Genomic DNA, 27,319 nt, shown 5'->3' with positions numbered 1-27,319 from the left:
GTCATGAACTTAAACAAGAACCGATTGAGGTCAAGAATGAGCGACTCCCACTTGCGTGGCATTTTACGCATCTCAACCACTGCCCTCAAGCCAGACCTGGTCTCTTTACTAAAATTTAGATCTCAGTATCACCCTTCTCATTAGTGTCAGCAAGTTATCTGTTCCTTGATCAATCTGAAATTGAGTGTTTTGAACTGTAACATCTGTCACTATTAACATTGAAAAGCCTAAAGCACACTAATGCACTTGGACTTATGGCACTTGTTTTTATTAAACTCTTGATTAAGATTTGGTTATAACTGTTGATGCTATGTAACTGTAGATGTGACACAAACTATTGCTTTCTGAAAGATCTTCTAAAAGACAATGGCAAAATTCACTTGTTTTAAAGTTTAATGATAACAGACCACTTTGCATTACGTATAACTCCTGTTTAAAATGTTCATGAGGCAAAGATATTTAACTCATGGAAATTTAAGGTATTTTATACAGTTTGTTCAATGTTATCTGACTGAATGAAAGGCAGAATTGTGTTTTCAGAGTTGTTCACGTCTGCCTGAGTGGCTTATATTTGCTTACATTGTCATTTGAAAAATAAAGGTAATTGTGACAATGAAAATTTGTTTTATAGCAGTGTGTATTTTCACGTAACTTTTGTGGTAAAAAAAAATGTTAAAAAGAACTATTGGCCTCCGGGCATCTTCACTTTATCAAATGTGGCCCTCTTTGCAAAAGGTTTGGACACCCCTGCTCTACAGTATATTAAATTTCAGGGTGAGCTTTTAATTACAGTTGGTTGCATAATGCTGGTCACGTGTTGCCGATTGCATATTACTCGTGTATTGCTTGCCGTGTGTTGCTGGTGACATTGCTGGTTACACGTTGCTGGTTGCGTATTGATAGTTGTTTGTCGCTGGTTACGTTAGGTGCGTGTTGCCGGTGGAATATTGCTGGCCGTGTGTTGCTGGTCGCATGTTACTGGTTGTTGTTTGCGTGTTGCTGATTGTGTCCTGCTGGTTGCATATTGCCAGTTGCGTGTTGCTGCAGGAGGAGCGCCATGCAGGCCGGTGTGCGTGTGGTGCGGGGCCCGGGCTGGAGCTGGCAGCAGCAGGATGGAGGAGAGGGAGGCCTGGGGACGCTGGTGGCCGAAGGCAACTGGGGCACAGAGCGCAGCTGTGGCGCCGTTGTGCAGTGGGATTGCGGTGGCCGCTACAAGTACAGGCTTGGGGTTAACGGGCACTACGACCTACGTCTGTATGACAACGCACAGACAGGTTAGCTTAAGGCCCTGTCGCACATAGCAAAAACTTGCAAGATAGTTTTGTGTGTTTGTATTCAGTTGTATTTTCGCTGAAAGCCATTGCTTCCAGATATACTGACAGCGGTTTGAAATTTATCTAAGAAATATTATATTTATTATTATGAATGTATGCTCAGGTGATGCTTTGATAGCCACACAACAATACTGCTTGAGAGTGAACTCAGACCTATCCTCCCTACATGGCTGATAAAATGAGAATCACATCGTAGGAAGTCATCCATGGTTGTGCAATAAAGAGACCAGTTCCGACCTTAGGAATGTGGAATATCCATCATATATATTTTACTTCGACCTTGATGTATGAAAAGCTGGATAACTGCATTCATTTTTACTGAATCAGATGCTCTTTAAAATTAAATTCATTATTTGTATATGGTCAGTAAGAAAAACCCATCTGAAATCACCAAAACAGTGTAACCTCCACTGAATGCCTAAACTAAAGATCGAGAAATCATCTTAGCCTGTGCCATTTGATACCACCACACCTCACCATCCCTTTCTAAGCTCTGCTAATTCACACATGTAACATGGCAGTAGTTGGGTACCGATGTAGTAGACAGAACCCACATGGTCACCTCGTACAGTTTCCTACTAATGGACCAAGCTGGTTACCAAGATTTGGGTATCCACTCCAGGTGGGTACCCACAAACAAATGAATCGCATCATCCTTACTTTGTGTGTTGACTATGAATAGCCCCTAATCATTGTGCATCCACGTAATTGCAATTTCATCTGGTGCTTGATCCAAACGTAAATCACACTGTCCATGAAGGATGCAACTACAGATGTGGATGCATTGCCACACTAGGCACTCAGCACCTCGGGGTGATGTGCGATGGCTGTGGAGAAAAGTGGATCTGGGGCATCCGCTGGAAGTGCAGGGGGTGCCCCGACTTTGACTTGTGCACGTCGTGCTACATGGGTGACAAGCACAGCTTGAGCCACGCCTTCAACCGCATCACCTCACCAGGCTCGCCGAGGTAAGCTTGTCCTCTTTACATATAAGGCATTGCAGTAACTACAATATGGTAAAAGCTCTGTTATCTAACACCTTGCCATTTGGAATGCTCTATTAACTGGAATCTGTCACGGACGGCAATACAAATCTTCCTTCACGTTTTCGGAAAAAATAAAAAAATTGTATTATGCAGAATTAATTTGGCAGTTCCTTTAAGCACAAATCCGGAATTGCCTGCTAGTAGGGGGTGGATGATTGCCATGGGTAATCCCAATTCAGTAATTTACGGATAATTTTTCAAATTTGGAAAACTTGGACGCTGACACCGGCACAAAGTGGCCGACTCATTGACTTACGGGATACATTGTGAAATAGGCGGCGCGTAGCTATTTATGGTCAATACACTGGCAGTAATAACCGGGGTGGTCTGGCGAAAATTCAGACCATAGACCTCTGCAACAACGTGGCGAATGCGCTACCACTGGTCTATGTCAGCGCCCCGCCGAGTGCAGCTCCACAGTGCGGGAGCCTGGGCTGTGCTGTGCTGATCCATTTGCTCTCCCGTTGTTCTCAGTGTGCAGGTGCCAGTGCGGCACATGGCCAGGAAGGTGCCTCTGAAGGGCATCTTCCCAGAGGCTGTGGTCATACGAGGGGCTGACTGGAAGTGGGGCAACCAGGATGGTAACTGACACATTTATTCCCATAATACAGAAACACATGGCACATGTAACATATATAACAAGATACAGTGTATCAAGCATTATGCTCAGACATGTGGTGTGGTGGCGTTGTGGTTAGTTCACTGCACCAAAAACCTTGCGTATGACTCCTGGGCAAGGCTAATATCAGTTGCGAGTAATCGCAGCAGATTATTATCTGCTGGTTTAGCAGATGTTATTGACCATATTAAGGTCACTCTTCAATAGTATCTGTTAATCTAACGGTATTTGTCTGCATGTCCGATCCTTTCTATAAGAGTGAAACTAGTGTGCTTAAACAAATGCTATTTAAAAAATATATAGAAAGTCAATACACATATTAATGGATTAGAGAAGATGTACTTTTTATGTTAAGATACAGATTGATGCTTATTTATTTATTTTCTGCCATTTTATCCTGTGAGAGCAGTGAATGTAGCCCCACCCGTAACACAGCAGCAGCATTTAAACTGGGAATGCACTTGAACTTTGTTGTCCCTGTGAGCTTTGCCGTCACCCCATGATTCATTGACAGCTGAACCCTCTCTTACTCTGTCCCAGGCGGAGAAGGCGGAAAGGGCCTGGTGTTGACCATTAAAGGTTGGGATAGCACCAGTCAGAGGAACGCCGCCCAAGTTCGCTGGAGAGGCGAGATCAACTCGTACCGACTGGGCGCTTCCGGAAAAATGGACCTGCAGCTTGCAAGCCCAACTTCCAGTGGACGCCACTACTATCCAGACCACTTGTCTTGCCTAGGTGCCTCCTCTAATCGGACATCCACCATGGCCTGGAGAACTTACCATCTCCACGGCATCCTTTCGTCTGCAGAAGACGATGGGTTTTCATTTTTCACTTTGTGAGAGGATTTCAATTATTTGCACATTTCCTACGATCAGCCGATCCTGGTAAGGTAGAGCCTCCTGCCGCAGTTGTCGCGTCTGTAATTGTGGTCCTGTCATGGCTGCCGACATTCTTATTGACAGGGCCAGCACGCTGCTCTGTACGGACGCGGCACTCGTCCCACAACTGCTGAAACCAGCTCACGCCAAAGTATCGTGTGCAATTTCACTACATGAGTTAACATGCTTTAGAAGACACTTATGTTCAATAGCTAATGCATCTTTTATCCCCTTATGCTATGTGTCATTAGGTTTTGTGTGGGTTTTTCATATCACTTAAGTATTAATCTATTGCCAAACCATATGCCATTGAAATCACAGAAGGGTTTATCTTATATTCCGTAATATCATGATGCAAACCTTCAAGTGATTATCCACGTGTTTCTTAATTTATCATAAGCTACTTTAAATAAAAAAATATTAGAGTGTAATTAAAGTTGGGCATTACACTACCGTGGGTTTGCCGTGCTTGACCCAGTGATCAAGCACATGTTCTGTGACAAATAGAATCAGAACACATGGCTAAAAGAAAATGTATAGTAACATAATATAATAGGCCTTCCTCGGGTAAAAGGCCTTTTTTTCCTGGTGTTCACATGTGGCTTGTCTGTTGAGCTGCACCTCAAACCTGACCATGGCTGATGACGTAATTGCTGTTAGCCTTTCTTGTCCTGTTAGCACCAGGACAAGAAAGGCTTTATACCCCACACAGGCCTCTTACCCCAGCCTACCTTATGTATTGAAGAATATTGCATGCAAGTAGGTAACATTTGTGTAATAATTTCCAATAGAATAATAACTTACAGTTGTCATTCATCAGTCCACTGCTATATTAAGACCTCTCCACAGCTTGTTGGTCGTGGGGGCTGTGAAGGTGGTCTTGGGGGCGGGTTTATCTTACTTGACCACGCTTGTCAGTGTGGGTTTTGTAGAAGGAGAGACCAGGACCAGTTCAGATATCATGTGACACTGTTGTTAGCCGTGGCTGGGAATCGAACTTAGATCGCCAGATTATTTGTGTGTACTATATTAAAAGATACCACGCTTTATCCTGCGCTGTAGAGGTGTGCATTGTGTGAATCCAGTCCACATTCGGGTGGATTTCTGAGTTTAATGTACAATATACTGCCCCTGATCTATGTTGATTGGTGCTAAACCTGATGGCACCTGGGGTCTGGTGGCATAGACTTGGCGAGCTTGGGTCCTCGGCATACGCTTGTTCGGTCACAATCTCGTGTTGCTAAAAATACAAGATTATGCGGAGACTTCTGCGTGATTTTTTCAACTTAAGACACTGATGTGGCAGCTTTCACAATGCCCGGCGATGGTAACAGACTGAACCCCGTTACCCCTTATTTTAGAGGCCTCTAAGTGCTGTGCTCACTGCTGTCATCAGCAGCCACGTTTTTACCAGAGCATCCTGTGGCCTGTGCGTGCATGTGTGCGTGCTCAGGTGAGGGGGACAGCATTGAGCAGGGCTTCTGTCTGGGCGACACCGTGAGGTGCGGAGTGGACGGACAGACCCTCATGGTACTGCAGCAGGAGCATGGTGGATTCTCAGTTGCAATGGCATTGGTAAGAGTATGGGAAGACATCTCGGTCAGGGCTGTCCAGAGGGGAAGAGTGGGTGGACAAAGCGACATTTTTTTCCCAGGCCTCACACAGATGAGAGTCCCACAACGGGCTTGGATTTGTTGTCACGATTCTACTGAACTCAACTAAAAACTAAACTATGTTTTATTTGACCAGGTAAGTCCCACAGCTACGTAGCTCTTTTTCAGAAGCGACCTGGCCAAAAATGATAGCTCAACAAAGTGGCTTATCGTGTGGAAATTCATAGCAGCCAAATACTCTTAAGCGCATGTATCTAAATGTGGAGGGGAAAAACCAGAGGACCCGGAGAAAAATCCACATGACCATGGGGAGAGAAACATGCAAACTCAAAATATACAGGCATCTGGGTCGGGATCGAACCCACGATATCCTGCATACCAGGCGAGGGAGTTAATATCTTGCCACCATGGCGACGTATTCAATAATGGGACCCCATGTGGCAGACTCTTCCAGGCCTTTAGCTCCAAGCTCCCAGGAACATCTGGCGGTCCTGATCCAGGTCTCTTTATAAACTAGATACACCACTGCTCCTGCATTTCTTCAAATTACAAACGTTATTTTGCTATTAAATTAACAATGTGTGCAACAAGCAGGCAACAGGCTTGTAGCATACTTGCTGCAAAGTCACATTTGTATAAGTTCAGCGATGCGTTTTAAAAGATTGTCATCCTTGTCTCATATTTTAACTTGTTTGTTATTCTGTGTATTGTGTAGATTGCAGCACGTCCTGGAAAAGTGGCTGGTTTGATTGACAATGGTGATGTGTTGGTGGTGTACAGCAACGGTGGAAAGTATATTTACAACCCCAAGTGTCTCATCAAGGTAAAGACAGACAGCACAATGCATATCACATTTGCAATTACAACACAGTCGTTTTGGATTGTAATATCTCTGATCTTTAGCCCTTCCTGTATAGCATTAATAAACGATAATTCTATAAATGTGAATAACTGAAAATATAGAAAATTTTAAGTTTAGTGGATGAAAATAATCAGACCTATTTACGAAATAAATATACACAAATTAAATACGGTGCCTCAACTAGTGTTAAAGTTTATTTAGATATATTAGATTTTTTTTCGTGTTTTTATATGAAAGCAAGTGCATTCTAATACAAAGCGATCATTTATCACCGTTATTCACTTTTCTCAGCCTCGTAAAAATGTGCGTTGATGATGCCAAAAATGACGATGATAATCGTGGATGGTGGCATTGATGCTGATGGTTGTGTATATTTTTTATAACGGGTAAATTATCACAATGAAGTAGCAAGATTGCAGAGAGACTGAAATTGACAATGTAAGACAATGGTCAGGAGTGAAGTCAAGACTGGTCAGGAGTGAGGTCAAGGAGAGAAGATGCAGTGGTCCGGACACGTCGCGGGAATGAGGCCAGACAGGATCCTGCAATTAGCGACGCTGCATGCGCGGAAGTGAATGGGAACAGGAGTAAGGGTAGACATAAAAGCCAAGGGGATGGATGCAGGAGTTAGGCATCTAGATTGAAACGGATTGAGAGTGACTGAAGCAGTGATACCAGCTAGAGAGAAATAACCACGGCAGACATTGGTTTCACGCCAGTGTCACTCATGAGCTGATGTAAGGGACATTGCACGATGATGACTTCGTAAGGTTTAGTGTGGCGATGGGGTGTAAAATTATACCAGTTAAAAATCTGTGCTTATTTTAAAAAACGTCCATTGCAGGTGTATTCTGTGGGTGACACAGTTCGAATCGGCAATAATAAGGCGGAGGTGGAGCGGCTGCAGTTGGGTCATGGGGGATGGGCAGATCCCATGACCAAGGTGAGAAATTACTTGAGACACCAGCCGCACGGAGCACCCACACCTGCCTCGCGATGTCACTTTGCCAACCAACCCTTCCTATCTGGTGCACCCGGAGCACTCAGTCGTTGTATTCTGTGAATACAAGCTCATAGGATGGCTGTCCTGATAACCCTCCCAGAGGCCGTGGAATGCCTTCACATTTAACGGGAATCAAAGTATGCAGTAAAATTAAACACTTTATTTCACCAGGTAAGGCCCACTGAGCTATACATCTCTTTTTCAGAAGCGACTTGGCCACAAATGATAGCTCAACGAAGTGCCTTATCACATGGAAATGTATAGCAGCCAAATACTTTAAACACATGTTGATTCCAAATGTGGAGGGGAAAACCGAAGGATCCGGAGAAAAATCCACGTGACCACGGGGAGAACATGCAAACTCCAAATATACAGGCGTCAGGGTCGGGATCGAGCCTACGACCTTCTGTATACCAGGCAAGGTAGTTAACATTTCGCCACCACATTTCCCAAGCTCACAACATGAGCGAAACGCCACATATATCCATGCTAAATTCAGTCATTACAAGCCTTAAGCCACAATTGAGAAGAACATGTTTCGGTAAGAGTTTGATCCACAAATTGGCCACATATTAATAGTATCTTTGTAAATGTGACAACCTTGTCAGGTGGTGGAGGGTGACTGATAAGGATTTTGGTGTAAAACTACCACCACAAGGGCTAACCAAATAAAAATACGTATCGATACTGTGATAACAACACCTCTCATATATACGGCAAGGAACACATTTTATTATATTATTTGAACCTTCAATGTAAATATATAAAATTATTGTTTTGGGATTTTTTTTTTTTGTTGTGATAATCATATAGGCTCGGTGGAGCACGTGAACCTAAGTTCAATTCCCATCTACAGCAACAACCATGACTGACATGGTGTGGGGATGCCTTCATCCATCAGTCGACTGTAAAGGACTGTACATTACTGTATAAAAGTAATGAATGCTCTATAGCAGTAATGGGCAAGCCAAACGAGTTAGTGGGCCACATGAGCGGCCCTCCTCCACTTCAGTGGGCCACAAGCTTGACATCGTGCTTATGCACTAACCATTACCCCACGCATCACCCTAGGGACACACTGAGACCAGGCTACCACGAGGGCTCGACGGAACACATGCAGCCCGCGGGCTGCAGGTTGCCCACCGCCGCTCTATAGTCTTACATAGTCACGGCAATTTGAAGCGTCCTTAACAAACAACAAATAGTGTAAGTACATGAATGATATTCGATGAGTAGTTGTGGCCTCATACTAGGATGGGATTCGCACACCGATTTTGTATGCAAGTGGTTGAAGCGGCGTCCCTTGTGTGTTCTTGGCAGACGTTGGGTCGGGTGGGCCGGGTGGTAAAGGTGCTTCCGAGTGGTGACCTTCGCGTGGCTCTGGGAGGCCACATCTGGAATTTTAACCCGGCCTGCGTCAGCACTGCCGACCCGAAGTCGCTTGATCTGGCCGAGACATCCGAGGACAGCGCCGCGGGTAGGAGGAGGAGGAGAGCTGCGCGCGGGAGAGAAATTGGAAGCCATTGCCACTCCGAGGGGCGACACTGTCTGCACGTGCATACAGTTCAGTTTCGGGTAGATTTTTCCGGGTTTTCTATTAAGCTTGCTCATACACGCGCACTTTTTTTTAACAGACCAGGCTGCTCCTCACTCGTCGAGGGTGATTAACTCGATTCCCCCGTTATTATCACGAATGAACCGTTCAGTATTTTCGTTTCTCTGGACCATCGCTGCCCCCCCCCCCCCCTTTACCTTGAAGCCAGCTGCAAGTAATGACAATGGGGATAAATGTAAATACACAAACATTTATCTTCATACAGAGTATTTGTTAGGCCTGATTCTAATCACTTCTGACACTCACCATGTGGGAGCATTGATTTTCAACTCTAGGATCTGTTTTTGTTGTTAATTTGTTTTTATAGTTTTTATTAACACTCCCGCATACCTGGCAACCCATATGGTTTATCCGTATTCTTGTATAGGGAAATTCAGTGAATTTTTTTTGTATGTTAGTTTGGGTTTCTCCCTTATTGTGGGTCTTTGTAGGATGAACGTTGAAATGTATAGGGGCATGGAATGACCAATAAGGTCTGAATTGGTCTGTAATAAGATAGGCACTGATAAGGGGTTGACAGGTATGCTACTGATTATATATATAGACACCGCTATAAAGTCCATGTCTCACAAATTTAAAATAATCGAATATAAAATTATATTGTGTCCTTGAATCGTAAAACGTCATTTGAATTATTGATGGAATTAATCATTATGACCCTTGCATTTAGTTATACATTTTCAACTGTTAGACATTTACATGCATACATTTTAAAAGAGAGAGTAATTTTAGTTTGGGGAACAGACTTAAATAAAAATGACAATTATTGCACAAGCTTTTACAACATAAACCTTGTTGAGACGAGACATAATGTACGTAAACTTAAGAATCTGGCAATGATTTACTGTGCAACCCATTCAGCAACTACAAGTCAAGGAGTTGTGACCATTTTGATCGTGAGTCCTCGGCTAATTTTGGAAATTCGTAAGGGGCAATTCTCTACATAGGACCACCACTGTTGACTTTGCAAAGAGTGGTACTCAATGGATCAATTCTGGAGAAATGACGGGCTATAAATTGATCCTTGATTGGGCGCACAGGGCCACCTGGCGAGACCCACCCATCGTCAGGTCAATCAGTTTCAAGGACAATGCATTATATAATCAGAGCATGTTTGTATGCAGCTTTTGCCACAATTATGTGTGGTTCATGCAGACTTGATGCCTTGAAAAATGTATCTATTTGGTGATTGAACATCTTAACACAACTCCTGTTTTATTCTCAGAAAGGGTAAAGCCTATTCTTATATTTTTTATCATCCAAATTAATAGTGCATCCCTTAGGGCAGTGGATAATTACATCGACTACAGAACCTCCTGCCCTCCTCATTGATAATAGCATTCACAGATACAAGGTGTTATTGTCAGTATGAGCATTGCGGTGTAAAATACAGGGTGGTTAAAAAAAATTGAGCCAATTTCAGAGAAGTATATTTCACGATGGCAACATGTTACAATTACACGAAAAGTTACAAACTTTTAATGAGTTATCAAGTTTTACTAACCATTTTATAAATCCTTTATGTGCCCTCCACCTGTTGTACGGACAACATCGATACGATAGTTGAATTCGTCTCAAACGCCTCTCAAAGTGTCTTCTTCCACTGAAGTCACCGCTGCCGTGATCCTGTTTTTGAGGTCATCTAGATTAGTCGCTAATGGTGGCACCAAAATACGGTCTTTGACGTATCCCCACAAGAACAAGTCGCAGGGTGTGATGTCTGGGGATCTTGGGGGCCAAGAGTGTAGCGCCAAATCTTGGGGTCCCATGCGACCTATCCAACGTTGAGGCAGTGTATCTTGCGAATGACTGAGGCTAGGGGCTGAGGCATCTAGCGGTAATCATTTGAAACTATATGCCCCGCCCTTTAAAGTGGTAAGATTTTCATTCATGGCCGGTTTGTGGTTGCAGAGATATAGCTATTTCAAATCTGGTCCATATTTTTAAAACACCCTGTATCGTAGTTTTAAAATTAGGTTTAAATAACTTTTTTTTACATTTCCTCAAGCAGTTGAACTGCCCTTCATATATGAGGTTCAATGTGTCTGTACAGCCTCTGAAGATACTGTATAGTTGAATCCAGCGTTCTTAATCTTTCCCAAGTTAAAATAAATAGCTTTCATTCAACACTTGGGTTTCTTACAGATCCACTGGCGGGGCTGCTGATGAAATTGCTACTGAGTCATATCATTGAAGGGGACGACGACGATGATGATGACGATGACGATGACAAAGAGGAGCAAGCGGATGCTGCAGCGAGGAGTGCAGCCCGGCAGAGTCAGCCCCGCGTGGCGGCAAAGGAGTTGAAGCCAGAACAGCTCATCTCTGAAGCTGCCCAGGGAAACGTGGGAAATGTGCAGAAGCTCGTGCAGCTATTCCCTGGACAGGTAACAAATTATCACGTTAAAGTTGTTCAGCCTACTCCATGCTGATATTGTAAATGTACTCTGTACGTTTGTGGATACCCATCTATGTGTAGTGACTGTGGTTGTCACTGTATGGTGCCGGGGCTTACGAAGCCACGGCGGATAATGTGTTTTCATTATGGGCAGCCCGGGTTACGGGGTGTAGTACCAGCCCTAGCGGGGCTTGGGTGAGCGCTGGTCAGCGCGGAGGCACCGCAAGCAGTGTGGGGTGCGGGCTCCCGGTGAGGGAGCGAGAGGGAGTGTCAGCCAGCCAAGGTTACGATGGGGCATGATACGCTGGTTGACCTGCCGACACGTGACCGGATGATATTGGAAAGGGGGCACCAGTGGACGAGGGCCGTGGGGCGGTCATGTGGACCAAAATAGCTCTCGGGAACCTTCGAGAAGGAGCTCGAGAGACCTGGAAGGTGGGCGGGGCGAAGGGCGGAGCCAGCCCCAGCCCGTGGAGAGCTCGGGGTTCTTCGTGTGCTGATGTTATGAAGATCCACGTCGTGGAGAAGAAGCCTCTAGCCATGTTTGTGGTCAGGACCGGGATAGCGAACCGTGTCTAGTTCTGCCGTAGCGTGGTTAGATGGGCATTCGAGACCCGAGTGTAGATTGTGTTATGTTACGTACCATTCTGTAAATAAATAGTGTTGCTCCTAAGAAAACGTCTGTGACTCAGTTGGACTCACTACATATGTGCTAATGATATTTTTCCCATAAAGCCATGGAATTCTATCCCCCAGCACAAGTTTCACATGTTACAATCGGCATATCTTCAAAAACAGAAGAACGATTGAGCATCCTTGTTTTTCTGTTGTTGTTGCTGAAGTTAGTACAATATAACTAGGGGCCTCTAGTTGACTGACTGTGGTCCTCTCCCCAGAAACAAAACATCCTAATGCAATTATTAAAATCCTGTTCAGATAATATATGAAACAAAAGTTATTGAAAAATGTCCTAAATAAAACTATTAAATGTGTAGTGAGTTCTTTGTACGTATGTATGTTGAACTTCTTTCACACCGTACGTAGCCAACTGTGCTAATCAGAGATAACTTCACCAACCCCCACTGACCAGTATGGTGAAGTATGGTCAAATGACACCCATGACCGGAATGGCATGGGGAGGCCTTCATCTATCAGGGGGTTTATTGGCTGGAAGTGCATTCATGGCTCTTGATTTTTCATGACTGTTTCTGTATTTAATGGCCAAGAGCAAGTTTACTGACTGGTGGTGCATGTTCAGTGGGTGGTCTTTAATCACTGGTGGTGTGTTCAGTGGGTGGTCTTTAATCACTTGTGTTGTATTAATGGCTCATGGGTAGTTAGCGCACTGCACTCCGAACCTGGTTACCCGAGTTCGATTCCCACTCAGCCAACACCAGTGACGATTATCTGAATCGGTTCTGGGCCTCCCCTAGGTCAAATCGGCCTCAAATAATTACTGGGTTCTATGTGTAAACATCTCCACTAGTGAGACAAAGGCGACCAAGCGTGGTGCTGGCCACCCATCTCCTCGTGTGCGGTGCCGGGCTTCAAATGTGCTCAATAACAGCACTTGCCCCAACAGTCTGTTACGGCTATTGGGGAGATCTTTGTACTTGAACTAGATTAGAAGCTTGTGTGACTGCAGGTATTACTCTTTGGTTCTTTCGGTAAAGTCACGTAGAAAATAGTTTGAACCACCTCTATGGGGAGGGTTTACTCACAACTCACACTTTACGTCTAACTTAGCAATCTTTGGGAGAACGTTAATCAACCAGGCTATGCGTTAACTGTGTGTTAGCCGACTCTCTGTGTTGCATTACATTACACTCTCTAATTTTTACTAAATTTGTTGTCAATCTTCCTATTTATTTCTCTAAATGTCTCCTTGCTTGTCTGTTCCACTTTTAACTTGTAATTTAGCAATCTTTGGAAGAACGTTAATCAACCAGACTATGTGTTAACTATGTGTTAACCGACCCTCTGTGTTGCATTGCATTACACTTCGTAATTTTACTAAATTTGCTTTCTCAAACTTTCGATATTCTTGCTCTAAACCATTGTCTATTTTCCGGCCACTGTGGTCCGGAATTCCACACTGCTCCCCTCGTTTGTCTGCTGGTCCTCTCGTTTTGTCCGCCTTCGCAGTCCTCTCTCTGCCCCGGCCCCTCCCCCCCTCTCTCTATTTAAGGCCTCGGCACAGAGTCGTTGTCCTTCTGTTTGTCTTGGTGTGTGTCTCACTCGGTGTGTCTTTGTGTGTGCCTCTCTCTGCATGTGTGTCTGCCTGTGTTGTTTCCGTTTCTGTGTTTCATCATTCTTACCTGATGGTGGTTGCTTGTGTTGCAACCGAAACGTCGTATTCTATTATTATTTTATTTTCTACGTGACTTTACCGAAAGAACCAAAGAGTAATCTTTGTACTTGTATAATCACTGGTGGTGTGTTCATGGCTCACGGTTGAGTGCCATATCTTGCGCTGCGTTCACATGCTTGTGGCATGGTGAATGACTGTTGCTGCGTTGCATGCCTAGCTGTGGTGGTGGTGTTGCTTTGCAGATCAACGCACAACAGGAGGGACGCACTGCCCTGCATGTGGCCGCTCACCAGGGACACATCGACGTGGCGCAGGCCCTGCTCAAAGCGGGGGCCTCTACTGAGATTGGCGACGACAAGGGCAACACGGCCCTGCACTACGCGGCACACGGGTAGCGCAACTCTGCGCTTTCCAACTTCGCAATTTACACCTTGCAGGCGGTTATTCTTCATAGTTCATATTTTACCTATGTTTGTTAAAAAGAACGTTTCGTTTAAAAAGCAACCGTGTAAATTACATAATTACATAACTGTTAAAAAGAAAACTCGTGGAAAAATACATTTGCTGTTTAAAAGAACGAATCAACTATTTACAATGGTTGTTGCAACGTGAACACTGCAAGTTGTATGACATCTGGCTGCATATTGTCATGTACAGCACTGTCTTCACCTTACCTGTGAGTTTAAACGATGATAATTGGGGTGTTAAATTATTATAAATGTGGCAGTTTAATTTGTTTGGCTTTGTTAGGTGCAGGGTCTTAAAGACACATATTTGGCTGGATCATTATGTGGAATAACCCAAAAATCAATGATGATGTTTAGAATGAGCAGTGAAGAAAGCATAAGAGAGGCAAAGGAGGCATATTGGGTATTTGAGATGGGTATAATCTGTCTTGATGCTGATTTGTGTGCCTGCCTGAGAACATATTGAAGGTTGTGCCTTACCAACTTTAATTTAACGTTGCATTGTATAAGGTGCGTGTATCATGAAAGCACAAGTTTTAGGAACCATTTGGATCAATAATGTTACCAATACCATAAGCTAAGCTGCAGCTTTACCCTATATTGCAAGTAAAACGTTTGAGTGACAAAGGCACGCATTCATTTCAATCGCAGTGGGAAATGCAGAGGTGATTTCACGGTTGTCTATGTACGGTGCGAAAGAAGTTCAACATACATGCGTACACATCGCGTCACGTTGGCGTATGAATTTGCCCGACTTCTCGGTGCCTTGACGTTGGCGATTGAAAGGTGACGTGGCTGCCGTACGCGTGTGTGTGTGTGTGGGTTCACTAGGAATGAAGCGGCCATGGCAGGGCTGCTGGTGTCGCACAGAGCGCGGGTGAACAGCCGCAACCACGCAGGCCGCACGGCGCTACACCTGGCGGCCCGCAAGGGCTACGGGGAGGTGGCGCGCACCCTGTGCGAGCACGCCTGCGATGTCAACACCCAGGTAGCGTCGTTTGCCGGCTCGCTCGCCTGGGTGCTGGCGAGGTTGCTGAGTGCCGGCCCAACGGCCAGCGACAGGCAGCGATTGCAAAGTTGCGATGGATAATGTCGAGTTAATGCATTTCCCGAATTGGGCAAGGTTATGAGAACCTGCACAGAGGAACGATGGGAGGGAATTCCAGCCTAGGCGTGCAAGGACAAACAAATAACATATTCTAACATAAATTAATATATAGTGATACAAAGGAGGGAAATATTTATGCAGTGTCCCAGTCATATAACCCGGCAGAAAAGACAAAATCACAGTTAATTTTAAGGAATTGAATGTGTACAAGCGGTTGCTCTATATATTGATACATTTTGGTTAGTATTTTGCAGGTGGGCATTTGCTTTTGACATTGTACAGCTAAATTACAACTGAACCACCAAACTCAGTGTTATAATGAATTAATTTTAACCCTGTACAGGTAGTCCTCTACTTACGATGGAGATGCGTTACGACGACCCCATCATAAGTCAAAAATATCGTAAGTCGAAGATGGCCTAGCCTACCCAGGAGTCTTAAAGAATGGTGATAATTTAGCAAAACAGAGCAATTGACAGTACCATACTGTATAAACTATATACTGTATGTATTTATTGATACAATACTGTATTGCACAGTGAAATGTAAATTTAAAAAACAAAGGTTAATTCTTAGTCTACCTATATGAACTGCAATTTAATAGAAAGTTTTTTCAGGAAACAATCCTATCTGCTATGAAAACGTTTAACATGCATTGAACATATCGTATCGTGGTAACCCTAAAATGAAATCGCTAAAGCTACGTATCATCCATGCATTGAACGTATCGTAACGTATCATATTGTACTGTACTCATCAAGATTCGTACCTCGTACGCTGTTGCGTTTGCCTGCCGCACGAAATTTAAAATATTTTACAATTTTGTCGTATCGCTATCGCCATCGTAATATCAAAATATCGTAAGTCGGACCATCGTAACTCGGGGACTATCTGTAGTTGTAGCACATTGTCAACTTGTAAATGTAAGATTTCTATAATTGTGTTTTTTCCTGGCAGGATTCTACCAAAAATTCCCCGATCCACGATGCCATAGCTGAGAACTACGAGGAGGTGATTGAGGCTCTCGCCTCTGTGAAGACACTCGACCTGGAGCGGCAGAACGAAAGTGGATTCACACCTCTGCAACTCGCCGCTTTCAAGGGAAGCAAACTGTAAGAAACACCTTTTGTCTGCCTCAATGTTCACACTTTCCCATTCCAAGACGTCTGGCAGTCGCAGGGTGGGGTCCTGTTCACCGCAAGTGGCTCGGCATTAATTTTATTTAGAGAGGCGTAGCGCCGTTGTTTATAAAGCCATAGTACTCACTGCAGCGAATTGTAGCGACACTACAGCACTCTTTGATAGCTGGCGCCAAACTATGCCACACACCCTCCCGCATGGCCTTTTGCTTACGATTCTGTTGCGATGATGTACGTGTAAAACTGATGACATGTGGAATGGGAAATTGCTAACATCCCCTATGAAACCAATGGTATGTGGTATTTTATAATTAATTCATTTGCGGTAATAACGAGGGCGGCCCGCCACATTCCAACTGTGAACCTGTGCAATAAGTGGCCAACACGTTACCGCTGGGCCATGTCACACAGACCAGTATCACTGCTTGTATTGCTAGAGTATTAACGTTTACCAGGATCAAAACAAGAGTTGGACAGCATATGTCATGGAAACTATGCAACAAATTAATGATTTAAATCATCTGCATCATGATTGGCACCCAATCTCTGAAGTGTCGGTGATATTATCATACATTATTGGTTCTTTTGCATTATATGCCAATGTCTTTATATGATAATCTTCGTAATATGCAGACTACACTATATACAGTGTAATGTAACATTTCTGGATTGAAGATGTTTTTTTATCATCAGTAGAATGGGTTTAACCATTTCCATGTAGGCCAGTGTCTTATTCATGAGGGAAGTAATCTCAATGATATTTTTCCCAAACTGCCCTTTACCATAACTATAAAATCCATCTGACTTTTCTCGCCTTTTCCTGCAATTTTAGCTGAGCTACGGGTGTCATTATGAGACTGTTAATCCATTTAAATGCCTCACAGAGCACTGCAACCCTTTGTGCTAGAGAATGGTCCACAGAAGCAGATATCACAGAGCTACCTCTGAGCTCCCATCAAGTGACTTCTGCTCCACACAGCAGGGGGCAGCATCCCCTCCCCCCCAACTCTGCCAACAAGAGTAGTGATCGTTGCATGTCAGTACAACCATTAGTTGGAACTGTATTTTAACCAAATTTAATCTGATGGGTTTTTTTTGTGAAGTAATTTTTGTCTGTACAGTCATTGGTGTCTGAGACCATCACCTCACTACATTTGACAATTCGCTTTAATCGCAAGCTACTGCCTGGATTTGAACCCAGCTGAGTGAACTGATCTCTGAACTCTGAACCTACCGGCTACCTCATGAAATCCTTGTGCTTGATATGTCGTCAAATTTAACAGATTTTTTTACTAAAATTTTATTTTAATGTCCAGAACGTCCATCAAGGTGTAATGCATTATTAATGAATGATAATCACACAGCAGTATGACCAAGGTTAATTTAACTACACGTACACGGACTTGGTAATATGAATAATCATTTGAGTCTCATCCTATAAACCTGCATGAGTTTGCCATGATGTTGGTGACATGCATCGTATTGAGATGTGATATGAATCGACATTATGGGGAGTAGTAGCGCAGCGGTTAAGGCACTGCGCTATCAACCCGGCGAGCCGGGTTCGATTCTTGCTGACGGTCAGTCCTGGACCTCCCCTAAGGCAACTAAGCCTCAAATTAGTGGTGTGTGAAGATTAGCACTGAGGATACAAAGGCGGTCGGGCATGGTACTGGCCACCCACCCCTTCGTGTGCCCGGCCTTCATAGGTGCTTTCGAACAACTCTTGTTCCTACAGTCTGTTTAGGCTATACGGGTGATTTTTATCTTTGTCTGTACCGAGATGTGAGAGAGTTCCAGGTGTTCGCCAACACCTTGGATCATTGTTTCAATATTTGTGTCAGGTCCTGTTTAAGATCACTCAAGCTTTTCAGTAAAAAATAAAAACGTCACATATATAATACATATGTTGCCAGAATTACAATCACGGAGTCTTAATTATTATTTCCTAAAAATGGATGATGCATCCATGGACACTCTGCACCTGCACAGTTCTCCTAATGCCAAACCACGGTGGAATATCTCTACACGGCAATGGAAATTGTCCTGCAAATAGCCGTGCATTTGTGCTGCGTCTAGGGCAGTACAGCGGATCCTGGCCAAATCTCCAAAGCTGGTGGATGAGCAGAAGAGTGATGGGTTTGCTCCGCTACACCTGGCAGCCTACAACGGTCGCCTTGACGTCGTCCACATCCTGATCAAGCAGGTGACTCCTCTGCATGGGCTGCGTGCTTTATTTCTGCGACCGCACCTGGGCACCAGTTGTCTGTATTTCATATCAAAATAGTCCAAAAATCACGAGACATTAGTTCAGGAATGTAATTTTTCTTAAGTATGGGAGGTCAATAAATAAGTAGCACAAACGAAAGCAGCAAGAATTAACATTAGTTATAACATGCACTACCTAATCTAATCCAGATCACCCTGCAAAATTAAGCAGTGCTGTATGTATGTTGAATTTATTTTACATTGTACGGAGCCAACCGTGCCAATCGGAGTGCTCTTTCGTGTCTCAATGAGCTTATTTAATTTCCTGGTGAAATAAAGGATGCTGACTGCCTGGTTGACCTGTGCATGGCCGTTGTAAGATTATAAAAAGTAGCAACAACCATCACCACAGGCCTCATTGAATGGTGAGATAAGTTTTGCCCAGCCAGGCTCCTCTTTTACAGAGGGAATCCAACTCCAAACCAAAATATGATCAGCATTAAACAGAGATGTTTTAAATGTAGAATAACCCTATATCAACACGATAATATGTTTGTACTACCATCGTCTTTCCCCCAGTGAATCTAAAATCTGTAGCAATAGCCACAAGTTAAAGATGCACATCATGACCCTAACGGCATCTCCTGCGCAGGGCCGCTCTGCTGTGAACGCGAGGACGTGCGGGGGCCAGACGGCCCTCATGCTGGCGGCGGGCTGCGGCCACGTGGACGTTGTGTTCCTGCTCGTGCGCGAGGCCTGCAAGCTGGACGTTGAGGACGAGGGGGGCAACACGGCACTGCACCTCGTGCTCAAGGAGGCCGACCTCTTCTCCAAAGATTGCCACCTCCTCCAGGACGATAGCACCATCGTGCAGATCGTGAGTCTCTCCTTTCTCGGGCCACTCTCTGCCAACTTTACTCATTAATTCCTCCACTCAGGGGTGCAACAATTTTTTGGGGGGGGGTATGTGACAGCATTATGCGACGCATAGGAGCACACTTGGCCACAAGGGGGCTCCGGATTAACAGATAAATAAGTATGAAAAATATTCAAGAAAATATATTCATAAAAAACAGACCAAGCCCGATTCACGCATCTGGCTATAGTAATATCAATAGAGCAGTATAAAGTTGCGCGATCCACCCCCATACCAAAACATATTAAAATTCCTTCTGGGATTTGAATTCATGAGTCTCATAGCCACAGGAACCCTGAAAACCCACAATTATAGTTACAACCTTAATTAATTATCCTGAAAATACCAAATTAGCAAAGATAGTGGGATGACTTTTTCCATTAACAGCCCCCGCAATATTAGTTGGGTTCCCCTCAGTTCTCTCGGAGAGAGTCGCCCCATCCTTCAAGCTCCCCGCTTGCCATCCGATCTTTGCCCGCCCTTGCCAGCTCACACCTCCACCCTCTGCGCAGCGGGGCCATGAGGCTTTTATTTGTCAAAGCAATAATAGAGAATGCTTAAAAAAATATTTTCAACCAAGATTAGGATTGTCTTTCGTAGATTTAATGAAAGACACGGAATTTCAATGTCAATAATGAAAAGCATTATTTTCCATAAAATCGTGGGAAATCGATGGTGGAATTGAATAATTGAGAGCTTTTTATCAGGCACCATTTGAGTGTCCTTTCCACGTGACCGAATGCGCTGGCCACTGCACCACTGCTCCACCCATGTTCACTGTTGAGCTGTTGTCGTCTGCAACTCTTGGCTCATGAGTCCCTTTTGATGCCAATATATCATGACGAGTGAAGTGAATCACATTTTCCAAGTGATACAATAGCAATTCATGGGTCTATATTCAGAACCATTGATTGATTCATCATTCAAAATGATGTATTCACAAAACATGCATAAAACCGTCCACATAGATTGTCACTATTTACTATTTAAGTAAATAGCTATTAAATTAGCATGCCATTTTATAGCTATCTACTTAAATATAAGTTAGTGGACCAAATGAGGCTCTACTAGATGAGACAGTATATACAAACACAATACTAATAATATATTAAAAGCATAACAAATATGAACAGGTGATTGATTGGCAACACTGCATCGTGACATTTAATAATTTCATGGTGGAGGCATGGGGAATTTTAGCGTCGGTTAATGACTTCCCTGTGCGCTCGCAAGTCAGACAGAGGGTTCACGCTGCAGATGATGCGTTGTTCATTGGGCTAACCGGGTCAACTCGTGTTTGCAGCGTGGCTCAACACGCAAGCCATCTTATGCGCGGCATATGACGCGCACTGTGTGTCGTGTGACGTGTTATGCGCAGCATGTGTCGCGTGACAGGCACCATGTGACGCGTGCTGTGTGAAGTGTGCCATATGCCATGTGATGTGCGCCGCGTAACTTGTGCTGTGCGCCTCAGCTGCGCGACTCTGGCCTGTTCGGTGCCGGGAGCATCTACGCTGGAGAAGCTCTTGCTTGCTTCCTGGTGAAGGAGGGCGCAAACCTCCGCCACACCAATGCCCGGGGCAAGGCACCCTTTGACTACATCCTGAAACCCGAGCTGAGAAAAACCCTCACAAAGTTGGAAAAAGCCTACAAGTATGTCCTCCACTCGAATCACAACTCACGGTGGCGCGTGTTGCCTGGGTCTCACGTGAGAAATATGATTCTTTAAGCAAAAATGGTTCTTTCGGTAGAGTCACGTAGTTAGAAATAAAATAAAATAAATCAAATCACGACGTTTCAATCGCAACACAAGCAATCCTCGTCAGGTGGAACACCCACAGCAAGAAAATGCTGAGGTAGGATTCCTGCAGTCACGAAAGTTTCAAATCAAGATCAAAACTGGTTTTGAAGAATTACAAAAAAAAATGTCACGGAGTCCTGTTTGATAAAGTGTTTTAAATGATGATTTGAAAGGAAGTTTCCGCAATATCAATAGTCAAATTAGCCATTGAGGCAGTGGAACAAGCCCTCTTTGGACAACAAGGGAAACAGATTCTATCCAATTTATGCACCACTCGTAGAGTAGATGTATACACAGACCAGACGATCAAAGTGGAGTCAATTCGGCCTTAATTGCTCCAATTCTGCTTTTGGAGTGCATCGGTAAGGAAAGGACAACCTGGAAAGAATAAAAGTAGCAACAATAGAGCGTAAAATCCAGGCATAAATTATCCAATGATATCTGGTAACACATTCTCTGTGTGCTCATGGCTCCATAGCGTCTGAACAAAAATAAACCGATTCACCAGAGGGTAAAATACTACAGTCCTGTAATGACACCCCGACCGAGAACAGACAAAAAGGGAGTGGAAATTGTGAGGGAGGGGGTGAGCGGTTGGGTGAGTGCAGAATATTACGAATATCTCAATGCATCAAAGTATTAACATCTTTGTCAATAAAAGTCATAGAAACATATATCTTAAATGTCAAACAAATTATTCGAATATTTTCTATGAGTTAAATTCCTCTATGTTTGTATTTGTGGTGTTTTTCTTAGTGATTGAATTCAGTACACAAAAACGTACTTTGCATTATGCGTACGATGAGTGTGCAAGGACATCTCTTGCGTTCGCAATGATCAGATTGTTGGCAGTTGTAACGCAACATACACTACGTATCTTCAGTACAGAGTAATCATACACGTGTCACATTCAAGAGGCATGTTACTGTAAGGATGTGACGATTACCATATACTCTAGATTATAAGGCGCTCTGAAAAAGTTAGACGCACGAAAAACTTTGGGCCCGGTATTCATAAAGTTATCCAAGTATTATCATGCAAATGCAGACCTACCGAATTATTTAATTCTAAGTTGCACCTTCAACATTTGCTTGAAATACAGGGGGAAAGTGCACGTTATAATCCCGACAAAACGGTAACACTACTGTTGTGGAACTTTTTTTTTATGTTTTTGTTTCTCCTTAGTGGGGACGAAGAGGCGGAAGAAGAAATTCCCAAAGCCAAAAGCCAACCTGTAAGAGGTATTGTTGGGAAGCATCTCCATTGATGTCCCTGAGCCAGTGGTAGAAACTCCACATTCTCATGCCAGGAGCCATACTCTGTATAGGCAATCACTGTTGCTTTGTTACAGAGTGGAACTCGTTTTCCTGACCGCACAGGAAGGATAAGCTGAGTAGATGCCCAATTAAGATTCGACTTTGTAAACTTCCAATTTGCTCGTGAAGCACTCGGGCCACATCATCACAAGACGGTTGCTGCCATACAGCCCGTGCAGTATGAGTGCCGTTGAGCTGGTGGGAGGATGAAGCCTGCTGAATATCGTGTTCTTATAGCTGCCTGACTGGTAATGGGCAAAGCAGTGAGTGATAGTGACACTCGCACTCACAAGTGATCCCACGGGCCTCTGTTGGGCCTTATTTTTTTCGTATTCCTGATGAAGATGCAGAGCAACAACTACAATTTCACATTCAGGTGGTCAAGCCAGATAACCGCGTAAGGAGCAGTAGAGTGTATCGTTGCAATGTCTCCTTGGTATTTTTGGATCGGGCATTGCGTCATACATTTTACGGTCTGTTCTGGATGACCACAGTTGCACACTACTGGAGAGTTTTACATTTGTGCATCAGGTATCTGCATCTGCCATGGTTTGTACGCATGCAATTTAGGGTGAAGCACGAGCTTCGTGGAAGATAAACCCAGGGATTTTTTGCGTTGGGCCTCATTACTTATAAATCCTTTGTTCATGGAAAACTACAGGAACCTTGCGATGGTCCATAATGAAAAGTGTCAGAACAGCGGCTGAAGTACAGTGAGGGAAAAAAGTATTTGATCCCCTGCTGATTTTGTACGTTTGCCCACTGGCAAAGAAATGATCAGTCTATAATTTTAATGGTAGGTTTATTTGAACAGTGAGAGACAGAATAACAACATAAAAATCCAGAAAAACGCACGTCAGAAATGTTATAAATTGATTTGCATTTTAATGAGAGAAATAAGCATTTGACCCCCTCTCAATCAGAAAGATTTCTGGCTCCCAGGTGATCAAATACTTTTTTTTCCTCACTGTAGCTTTGCATTTTTCACGTGAAAACTAGCAATGGTTGTTTTGAGTGAGCGGAGACTTGAAAACTCAAATCCAGCACTTTCTGTAAATGATGGGAACATGCGCCACAACAAGAAAATGTATCGTACAAGCTGGAAAGAAACAGATTTAGCAAACAGAGCAGTGGACTCGGGATTGCTGCGTGTGATTGTGTCGTGGCTTGTGTGGTGGCACGGCCCAGCATGTAGTGGGTTATTGGAGCAGTATGATATGATCCGAGTTGGCAGTGCATGAATTCGACAGGGCAATGACACCACCTCAATGTTCCAACAGATGTCAAGGCCAAGGAGGACAGTGACAGCACAGATGAAGATGATCACTCAACCATCAGAAAAAACAGGAGATATTCTTCTTCTTCATCATCATCTTCATCAGAAGAGGACTTGAACTCCGAGCGGTATGAAAAGTGCACCTACATTCATCGATGCTTCCATCTCTGAAGTTGGACTCCTGTAAACAAAGTCAGCCAGCCCTTACCATTGACGTACTAAATATGGCCTGCATTGATCGTGAAGGCCGTGTTTTCTGCATTGTGCGTGTATGTGTTGTGGGACAGGCTGGGTGCAAGCAAAGGCAAGTCGCAGGGTCTCCCGACATCAGACTTGCTCCCCACTCACTGGGACCACATGTCGGATTACTTCAAGGTAAAGCTTTTTTTAATGAAGTTACCAATACCAATCCACAGTACTGAGCTGGCAATGTTCAAATCCTGGGGTGTAATCCACATGGCCATGTGTTATTAACCGGGTTCTCAAGTATACTGAGCCGATGGTCATAGCCCAGTGGCCATGTAAAGAACACACCATCAGTTTTGCAGGAGTAAGGAAACAGCACCATGAATCTGGCAAGCAGAGGCTATGGCTAACATCAGTGGCGAGTGACATCTGAATCAATCCTGGGTCCCTCACTTCACCAACCCACACTGTCCAATGTGGTTAAGTACGGTAAACAAAAAAGACCTCCTATGACAGACACAGCTGTCATTACTTTAATTTTTATCCAACTATACCATTACAACCATTCTTAAAAATTATCAAATCATATTCATGATTTTTAAGACATTTTTTTTCCGTCGTCTTAATATGTGTAGTGAGTTTCGATTTAAAGCTTTCGTGACTGCAGGGATTCATATTGTTGGTTCTTTCGGTAAAGTCACAGAAGGGAAATAAGAAAAAAATAATACATAAAAAATTCTCGCGATGTTTCGATTGCAACACAAGCAATTATCAGGTGTGAAAACCACAGCAAGAAAATTTTCTTGCTTTGGTTTTCACCGCAAGAATTTTCACAGGAAAATTTTCTTTATGTGGTTTTCACACCTGATGACGATTGTTTGTGTTGCAAACGAAACGTCGTGAGAATTTTATTGTTTTATTTTTATTATTATATTATTTCCCTTCTACGTGACTTTACCGAAAGATTAAGAATATGTGTAGTGAGTCCAACTGAGTCGCAGACGTTGTCTTGGGAGCAACACTAGTTATTACATCAACTCAACACAACATAACGTAACCTACACTTGGGTGTTGAACGCCCATCTAACCACGCTACGGCAGAACTAGACACGGTTCCGCTATCCCGGTCCGGACTACAAGCTGGGTCCCAGACCACGTGGCTGGAGGCTTCTTCAACCCGACGTGGATCTTCTTCACCAACAACTCGAAGAACCCCGAGCCCCTCACGGGGCCCCGTTATATCGGCCCGGGCTGGTGCTGGCTCCGCCCCTCGCCCCGCCCACCTTCTAGATCTCTTGAGCCCTTTCCCGAAGGCTCCCGAGAGCTCCTCTACCACGTGACCGCCCAGCGGCCCCCGTCCACCGGTGGCCCCCCTCCAATATCATCCGGTCACGTGTCGGCAGGTCAACCAGCGTGAAGTTATCTTCCAGAGCCAATATTTTCCTATAGAATGAATGGAATATGATTCTGGAACAAAAATATCTATACATATAGATTTTTATTTAAAGTAATGCTGAATGCAACTACCCAGCAGTACATTTTAAAACAATATTTTGTATATTTGGGTAATTACCAAATGTTATTCTTGAGTGCAAAACTGTCAGTGTAAGCTTGTGATGTAACACGTGTCCAACGTTGTCACAGATTGTGGAACTACACAACGGGTCCAGTGAATTCAGAAAAGTGAGCCGCATGTTCCTGAAGACGATGGAAATAAAGAACGCTGTGATTAAGCGCATCAAGCGAGTGCAGAATGAAGAGCTGTGGCTGTCCTTCAGCAGGTACAGAGCCGGTGTGAGCCTTTTCTCTTTAGAAACTAACAACTAAGATGTAACATTATTGACTAGTTTGTTAGAGAAACATAACAAGTAAGCGCACACATTATTTTAGTGTTTTGGTTATTGTCTTCCCCCCGCACCTGTTGATTAGCATAATTGGCTACATATGGTGCAGAAGAAGTTCAAAATACATACGTACATATTTTCTGTTCACTCTTTTAAGGACGCTACATTGTATGCCAATAATAATAATTTAATGAGACAATTTACACTCCTGGCTCGAGCCACAAACAGAGATGAGAGCTCATTTGAGCATGAATGCTTGACTTTTATCTTCTTATATATAAATGTAATTTTTTGTCTCTGTGTCTGTTTGTTCACACGCTTGCGAGGGATTTGGCTCTCAAACGGTGGGGTTTATGTTAAGACCCGCGGTTGGCGAACACTATTCCTTGTTCACGTCCGTCACCTTTAAATTAGTTAAATGAGCGATTTAGTGATATTTTTATTTAATTATTTATTGCTCACGCTCGGCCATACCAACTCACGCATTTTTGGTGGGAGGGACGGACCATACCAAGTCACACGCGTTCGATGGGGGTGAGGGGGAATTTTTCTTTCGTGTTAAAAATGCTACAAAAAAACACAACGCTGCGGTACATTCTTCACTGTGTGATGTCCTCTTCTCCCCCCCCCCCCCCCAGTTACTACTATAGAGTCCGTACATATTAATATAGCGCTTAGATAGTATTATTCCTGCGCGGCCGGGGGGATGGTGGCCCCCCCCAGTAGCGGCCCAGCCCCCAGCCTACCAGCTGGGCAATCTAGGCAAGGCCGGGGGCTCTGCACGGGACTAGGCCTCACCACGCCACTCTGCCAGGTTCGTGGTTTGTGCTATACAGTCGATATATACTGCTATAGAGTCAGCATGTACTACTGTTGTGATAGGTTCCACCACAGTATACTCTGCTGTAATCATAGCAGGTACCACCACAGTCAGTATGCACTGCTGTAATCATACCAGGTGCCACCATATTCAGTATGCACTGCTGTAATCGTAGCAGGTACCACCACAGTATGCACTGTTGTAAATCATAGCAGGTACCACCACATCCAGTATGCACTTCTGCTGTCAAAGCATGTACCACCACAGTATGCACTGCTGTTATCATAGCAGGTACCATCACTGTCAGTATGCACTGCTGTAGTGAAAGCACGTACCACCACAGTGAGTATGCACTGCTATAGTGAAAGTAGGTACCACCAAAGTCGGTATGCACTGCTGTAGTGAAAGCACACACCAGCACAGTCAGTATGCACTGCTGTGGTGATACCAGGTACCACCACAGTGGGTCCATGTGTGTGTGTGTGTCTTAGTCGATATCTGTGTCTTTGTAAGTGCATATGTGTAGGTCAATTTGTGTGTGAGTCTATGTATGTGTGTG

General features: G+C 44.0%; 1 protein-coding gene across 4 annotated transcripts in view; it reads left to right on the top strand.

The window, feature by feature from the left end:
- LOC144934725 (E3 ubiquitin-protein ligase MIB2-like) overlaps positions 1-27,319 on the top strand; it is a 66,975-nt gene that overhangs the window by 3,036 nt on the left and 36,620 nt on the right. For 2 of the 4 annotated variants that reach the window (XM_078860794.1, XM_078860797.1), the window contains exons 2-20: positions 1,032-1,274; positions 2,131-2,302; positions 2,855-2,961; positions 3,540-3,734; positions 5,331-5,452; positions 6,206-6,313; positions 7,197-7,295; positions 8,676-8,832; positions 11,116-11,357; positions 13,922-14,070; positions 14,978-15,134; positions 16,212-16,366; positions 18,473-18,599; positions 19,254-19,478; positions 20,992-21,170; positions 22,504-22,559; positions 23,915-24,038; positions 24,198-24,285; positions 25,741-25,877. In XM_078860794.1, coding sequence (XP_078716920.1) covers positions 1,058-1,274; positions 2,131-2,302; positions 2,855-2,961; positions 3,540-3,734; positions 5,331-5,452; positions 6,206-6,313; positions 7,197-7,295; positions 8,676-8,832; positions 11,116-11,357; positions 13,922-14,070; positions 14,978-15,134; positions 16,212-16,366; positions 18,473-18,599; positions 19,254-19,478; positions 20,992-21,170; positions 22,504-22,559; positions 23,915-24,038; positions 24,198-24,285; positions 25,741-25,877 — 2,816 coding nt within the window. In that variant the 5' untranslated portion in view covers positions 1,032-1,057. The remainder of the gene's footprint in view (positions 1-1,031; positions 1,275-2,130; positions 2,303-2,854; positions 2,962-3,539; positions 3,735-5,330; positions 5,453-6,205; positions 6,314-7,196; positions 7,296-8,675; positions 8,833-11,115; positions 11,358-13,921; positions 14,071-14,977; positions 15,135-16,211; positions 16,367-18,472; positions 18,600-19,253; positions 19,479-20,991; positions 21,171-22,503; positions 22,560-23,914; positions 24,039-24,197; positions 24,286-25,740; positions 25,878-27,319) is intronic. The other 2 variants (XM_078860796.1, XM_078860795.1) reach the window with 2 other exon arrangements.

The sequence above is a fragment of the Lampetra fluviatilis genome, chromosome 11, assembly GCF_964198595.1.
Source record: "Lampetra fluviatilis chromosome 11, kcLamFluv1.1, whole genome shotgun sequence".
In the NCBI taxonomy this organism is placed as follows: domain Eukaryota; kingdom Metazoa; phylum Chordata; class Hyperoartia; order Petromyzontiformes; family Petromyzontidae; genus Lampetra; species Lampetra fluviatilis.
This window is presented reverse-complemented; position numbering and strand designations above follow the sequence as displayed.